General features: G+C 42.0%; 1 protein-coding gene across 1 annotated transcript in view; it reads right to left on the bottom strand.

Moving 5' to 3' along the window:
* LOC110527031 (probable E3 ubiquitin-protein ligase HERC1) overlaps positions 1-7,500 on the bottom strand; it is a 241,573-nt gene that overhangs the window by 36,479 nt on the left and 197,594 nt on the right. The window contains exons 71-74 of the mRNA XM_036964527.1: positions 7,296-7,451; positions 5,044-5,166; positions 3,237-3,339; positions 479-648 (exon numbers count right to left, since the gene is read on the bottom strand). Coding sequence (XP_036820422.1) covers positions 479-648; positions 3,237-3,339; positions 5,044-5,166; positions 7,296-7,451 — 552 coding nt within the window. The remainder of the gene's footprint in view (positions 1-478; positions 649-3,236; positions 3,340-5,043; positions 5,167-7,295; positions 7,452-7,500) is intronic.

A 7,500-nucleotide genomic window follows, 5' to 3' on the forward strand; every position in this document is an offset into this window, starting at 1 on the left:
GTGTTGTATCCTACCTGCCCCAGGTATAGACCTCTCTGGTGGAGGACAGGACCAGTGTGTGTTGTATCCTACCTGCCCCAGGTATAGACCTCTAGGGTGGAGGACAGGACCAGTGTGTGTTGTATCCTACCTGCCCCAGGTATAGACCTCTAGGGTGGAGGACAGGACCAGTGTGTGTTGTATCCTACCTGCCCCAGGTATAGACCTCTAGGGTGGAGGACAGGACCAGTGTGTGTTGTATCCTACCTGCCCCAGGTATAGACCTCTAGGGTGGAGGACAGGACCAGTGTGTGTTGTATCCTACCTGCCCCAGGTATAGACCTCTAGGGTGGAGGACAGGACCAGTGTGTGTTGTATCCTACCTGCCCCAGGTATAGACCTCTAGGGTGGAGGACAGGACCAGTGTGTGTTGTATCCTACCTGCCCCAGGTATAGACCTCTAGGGTGGAGGACAGGACCAGTGTGTGTTGTATCCTACCTGTCCCTCTGAGTTGCTGCCCCAGGTATAGACCTCTCCGGTGGAGGACAGGACCAGTGTGTGTTCGGCCCCCACAGCCACATCCTGTATAAACACGTCAGACAGAGCTGGTACCACCTGGGGACGGTTATGGTTCCTGGCCCGGCCCTCGGGCAGCCCTATGAGTCGGTCTGGGGGGGGGGGGACACACAGGAGGGTTGATGAGGGGTGTTACAGGCTAACAAAGACACATTCTGTATGTTATGTTATTATGTTATGTCTAAAGTAGACCGGATGAGTCGGTCTGGGGGGGGGGGGGGGGGGACACAGGAGGGTTGATGAGGGGTGTTACAGGCTAACAAAGACACATTCTGTATGTTATGTTATTATGTTATGTCTAAAGTAGACCGGATGAGTCGGTCTGGGGGGGGGGGGGGGGACAGGAGGGTTGATGAGGGGTGTTACAGGCTAACAAAGACACATTCTGTATGTTATGTTATGTCTAAAGTAGACCAGATGAGTCGGTCTGGGGGGGGGACGGGGGGACGGGACACAGGAGGGTTGATGAGGGGTGTTACAGGCTAACAAAGACACATTCTGTATGTTATGTTATTATGTTATGTCTAAAGTAGACCGGATGAGTCGGTCTGGGGGGGGGGGGGGGGGACACAGGAGGGTTGATGAGGGGTGTTACAGGCTAACAAAGACACATTCTGTATGTTATGTTATTATGTTATGTCTAAAGTAGACCGGATGAGTCGGTCTGGGGGGGGGGGGGGACACAGGAGGGTTGATGAGGGGTGTTACAGGCTAACAAAGACACATTCTGTATGTTATGTTATTATGTTATGTCTAAAGTAGACCGGATGAGTCGGTCTGGGGGGGGAGGGGACACAGGAGGGTTGATGAGGGGTGTTACAGGCTAACAAAGACACATTCTGTATGTTATGTTATGTCTAAAGTAGACCGGATATTTGTTGTTGTCAGTAATCAAGATGGATGATGAAAATAATATAGAAACGCCGAACTAGAGTAACAGACAACACTGAGAGAATATGTTTTGTTTTTACCTCAGCATGTTCTATTCTATAATATTTCTATGTTACAGTGCCTTGCGAAAGTATTCGGCCCCCTTGAACTTTGCGACCTTTTGCCACATTTCAGGCGTCAAACATAAAGATATAAAACTGTATTTTTTTTGTGAAGAATCAACAACAAGTGGGACACAATCATGAAGTGGAACGACATTTATTGGATATTTCAAACTTTTTTAACAAATCAAAAACTGAAAAATTGGGCGTGCAAAATTATTCAGCCCCCTTAAGTTAATACTTTGTAGCGCCACCTTTTGCTACGATTACAGCTGTAAGTCGCTTGGGGTATGTCTCTATCAGTTTTGCACATCGAGAGACTGATATTTTTTCCCATTCCTCCTTGCAAAACAGCTCGAGCTCAGTGAGGTTGGTTGGAGAGCATTTGTGAACAGCAGTTTTCAGTTCTTTCCACAGATTCTCGATTGGATTCAGGTCTGGACTTTGACTTGGCCATTCTAACACCTGGATACGTTTATTTTTGAACCATTCCATTGTAGATTTTGCTTTATGTTTTGGATCATTGTCTTGTTGGAAGACAAATCTCCGTCCCAGTCTCAGGTCTTTTGCAGACTCCATCAGGTTTTCTTCCAGAATGGTCCTGTATTTGGCTCCATCCATCTTCCCATCAATTTTAACCATCTTCCCTGTCCCTGCTGAAGAAAAGCAGGCCCAAACCATGATGCTGCCACCACCATGTTTGACAGTGGGGATGGTGTGTTCAGGGTGATGAGCTGTGTTGCTTTTACGCCAAACATAACATTTTGCATTGTTGCCAAAAAGTTCAATTTTGGCTTCATCTGACCAGAGCACCTTCTTCCACATGTTTGGTGTGTCTCCCAGGTGGCTTGTGGCAAACTTTAAACAACACTTTTTATGGATATCTTTAAGAAATGGCTTTCTTCTTGCCACTCTTCCATAAAGGCCAGATTTGTGTAATATACGACTGATTGTTGTCCTATGGACAGAGTCTCCCACCTCAGCTGTAGATCTCTGCAGTTCATCCAGAGTGATCATGGGCCTCTTGGCTGCATCTCTGATCAGTCTTCTCCTTGTATGAGCTGAAAGTTTAGAGGGACGGCCAGGTCTTGGTAGATTTGCAGTGGTCTGATACTCCTTCCATTTCAATATTATCGCTTGCACAGTGCTCCTTGGGATGTTTAAAGCTTGGGAAATCTTTTTGTATCCAAATCCGGCTATAAACTTCTTCACAACAGTATCTCGGACCTGCCTGGTGTGTTCCTTGTTCTTCATGATGCTCTCTGCGCTTTTAACGGACCTCTGAGACTATCACAGTGCAGGTGCATTTATACGGAGACTTGATTACACACAGGTGGATTGTATTTATCATCATTAGTCATTTAGGTCAACATTGGATCATTCAGAGATCCTCACTGAACTTCTGGAGAGAGTTTGCTGCACTGAAAGTAAAGGGGCTGAATAATTTTGCACGCCCAATTTTTCAGTTTTTGATTTGTTAGAAAAGTTTGAAATACCCAATAAATGTCGTTCCACTTCATGATTGTGTCCCACTTGTTGTTGATTCTTCACAAAAAAATACAGTTTTATATCTTTATGTTTGAAGCCTGAAATGTGGCAAAAGGTCGCAAAGTTCAAGGGGGCCGAATACTTTCGCAAGGCACTGTATCTGTTGAAACTGAACAGTGTGTGGTGTATCATATCCAGACCTTGTCCGAACGTGTACACGTTGCCATCTTTAGTGAGGGCAACAGAGAACTGAGTTCCACAGGACACCTTCTTGATGCCGAGGCCACAGAGAACGTCCACCTTCTGTGGAACAACAACAACAACAACAACAACGTGATTCACACACAACTGGAATATGACTTGGTGAAGTGGTGCTGCAAGAGACAATATACACAGAATATACACAGAATATACACAGAATATACACTGTATATACTATAGACAGAATATAGACAGAATATAGACAGAATATACACACACAGTATATACTATAGACAGAATATACACACTATACTATAGACAGAATATACACACTATACTATAGACAGAATATACACAGAATATACTATAGACAGAATATACACAGAATATACACAGAATATACACAGACTATACACAGAATATACACTGTATATACTATAGACAGAATTTACACAGAATATACACAGTATATACTATAGACAGAATATACACAGAATATACACAGAATATACACAGTATATACTATAGACAGAATATACACACTATACTATAGACAGAATATACACACTATACTATAGACAGAATATACACAGAATATACACTGTATATACTATAGACAGAATATAGACAGAATATACACAGAATATACACAGTATATACTATAGACAGAATATACACACTATACTATAGACAGAATATACACACTATACTATAGACAGAATATACACAGAATATACTATAGACAGAATATACACAGAATATACACAGAATATACACTGTATATACAATAGACAGAATATAGACAGAATATACACAGAATATACACAGTATATACTATAGACAGAATATACACACTATACTATAGACAGAATATACACACTATACTATAGACAGAATATACACAGAATATACTATAGACAGAATATAAACAGAATATACTATAGACAGAATATACACAGAATATACTATAGACAGAATACACACAGAATATAATATACACAGAATATACACAGAATATACTATAGACAGAATATACACAGGATATAGACAGAATATACTATAGACACAGAATATATACTATAGACACAGAATATACACAGTATATACTATAGACAGAATATACACAGAATATACTATAGACAGAATATACACAGAATATACTATAGACAGAATACACACAGAATATATTAGACAGAATATACACAGAATATACAAAGAATATACACAGAATATACTATAGACAGAATATACTATAGACAGAATATACACAGAATATACAACCGCCAGAATATACTAACGCCAGAATATACTACCGCCAGAATATACTACCGCCAGAATATTCTACCGCCAGAATATACACGGAATATACTACCGCCAGAATATACACGGAATATACTACCGCCAGAATATACTACAGACAAAATATACACAGTATATACACACAATATACTACAGCCAGAATATACTACCAACAAAATATACACAGAATATAGACAGAATATACTACCGCCAGAATATACTACAGCCAGAATATACACAGAATGTACTACAGCCAGAACATACTAGACAGAATATACTACCGCCAGAATATACTACCGCCAGAATATATTACAGACAGAATTTATAGACCTACAGTCAACACTACTGTACATACCTGAGGAACAGACTGACAGTCAACACTACTGTACATACCTGAGGAACAGACTGACAGTCAACACTACTGTACATACCTGATGAACAGACTGACAGTCAACACTACCGTACATACCTGAGGAACAGACTGACAGTCAACACTACCGTACATACCTGAGGTGAGGACTTGGCGGTAGAATTCCCCAGGCCCAGTTTCCCGTAGTCTCCGTCTCCGAAGGCCCAGACCATCATTCCATCGGCAGAGACGGCTACGGTGTGATTCAGACCACACGCCACCTGGGAACAGGACAGAACCAGACGGGGGTCAGATGTTAGTGTATCTCACCTGTCCGACCTGGTATCTGTTAGTGTATCTCACCTGTCCGACCTGGTATCTGTTAGTGTATCTCACCTGGTATCTGTTAGTGTATATTACCTGGTATCTGTTAGTGTATATTACCTGGTATCTGTTAGTGTATCTCACCTGTCCGACCTGGTATCTGTTAGTGTATATTACCTGGTATCTGTTAGTGTCTCACCTGTCCGACCTGGTATCTGTTAGTGTATATTACCTGGTATCTGTTAGTGTATCTCACCTGTCCGACCTGGTATCTGTTAGTGTATATTACCTGGTATCTGTTAGTGTATATTACCTGGTATCTGTTAGTGTATCTCACCTGTCCGACCTGGTATCTGTTAGTGTATCTCACCTGGTATCTGTTAGTGTATATTACCTGGTATCTGTTAGTGTATCTCACCTGGTATCTGTTAGTGTATATTACCTGGTATCTGTTAGTGTATATTACCTGGTATCTGTTAGTGTATATTACCTGGTATCTGTTAGTGTATATTACCTGGTATCTGTTAATGTATATTACCTGGTATCTGTTAATGTATATTACCTGGTATCTGTTAGTGTATATTACCTGGTATCTGTTAGTGTATATTACCTGGTATCTGTTAATGTATATTACCTGGTATCTGTTAGTGTATATTACCTGGTATCTGTTAATGTATATTACCTGGTATCTGTTAGTGTATATTACCTGGTATCTGTTAGTGTATCTCACCTGTCCGACCTGGTATCTGTTTGTGTATCTCACCTGTCCGACCTGGTATCTGTTAGTGTATATTACCTGGTATCTGTTAGTGTATCTCACCTGTCCGACCTGGTATCTGTTTGTGTATCTCACCTGTCCGACCTGGTATCTGTTAGTGTATCTCACCTGTCCGACCTGGTATCTGTTAGTGTATCTCACCTGTCCGACCTGGTATCTGTTAGTGTATCTCACCTGTCCGACCTGGTATCTGTTAGTGTATCTCACCTGTCCGACCTGGTATCTGTTAGTGTATCTCACCTGTCCGACCTGGTATCTGTTAGTGTATCTCACCTGTCCGACCTGGTATCTGTTAGTGTATCTCACCTGTCCGACCTGGTATCTGTTAGTGTATCTCACCTTTCCGACCTGGTATCTGTTAGTGTATCTCACCTGTCCGACCTGGTATCTGTTTGTGTATCTCACCTGTCCGACCTGGTATCTGTTAGTGTATATTACCTGGTATCTGTTAGTGTATCTCACCTTTCCGACCTGGTATCTGTTAGTGTATATTAACTGGTATCTGTTAGTGTATCTCACCTTTCCGACCTGGTATCTGTTAGTGTATATTACCTGGTATCGGTTAGTGTATCTCACCTGGTATCTGTTAATGTATATTACCTGGTATCTGTTAGTGTATATTACCTGGTATCTGTTTGTGTATCTCACCTGTCCGACCTGGTATCTGTTAGTGTATATTACCTGGTATCTGTTTGTGTATCTCACCTGTCCGACCTGGTATCTGTTACTGTATATTACCTGGTATCTGTTAGTGTATCTCACCTGTCCGACCTGGTATCTGTTAATGTATATTACCTGGTATCTGTTAGTGTATATTACCTGGTATCTGTTAGTGTATCTCACCTGTCCGACCTGGTATCTGTTAGTGTATCTCACCTGTCCGACCTGGTATCTGTTAGTGTATATTACCTGTCCGACCTGGTATCTGTTAGTGTATATTACCTGGTATCTGTTAGTGTATCTCACCTGTCCGACCTGGTATCTGTTTGTGTATCTCACCTGTCCGACCTGGTATCTGTTAGTGTATATTACCTGGTATCTGTTAGTGTATCTCACCTGTCCGACCTGGTATCTGTTAATGTATATTACCTGGTATCTGTTAGTGTATATTACCTGGTATCTGTTAGTGTATCTCACCTGTCCGACCTGGTATCTGTTTGTGTATCTCACCTGTCCGACCTGGTATCTGTTAGTGTATATTACCTGGTATCTGTTAGTGTATCTCACCTGTCCGACCTGGTATCTGTTAATGTATATTACCTGGTATCTGTTAGTGTATATTACCTGGTATCTGTTAGTGTATCTCACCTGTCCGACCTGGTATCCCTCCAACGCAGTGACCTTCTCAGGCAGCTTCTTGTTGGAGGTGTTTCCCAATCCAAGCCTGCCATAGTCCCCGTTCCCAAAGGAGAACAGCCTCCCATCAGCGGTCACCACCGCGGAGTGCTTGAACCCGCAGGACATCTGACCACAGAGGAAACGTTGATGAACATGGGAACAACAGCCAATCAGA

This window comes from Oncorhynchus mykiss, chromosome 26 (assembly GCF_013265735.2).
Source record: "Oncorhynchus mykiss isolate Arlee chromosome 26, USDA_OmykA_1.1, whole genome shotgun sequence".
NCBI lineage: Eukaryota > Metazoa > Chordata > Actinopteri > Salmoniformes > Salmonidae > Oncorhynchus > Oncorhynchus mykiss.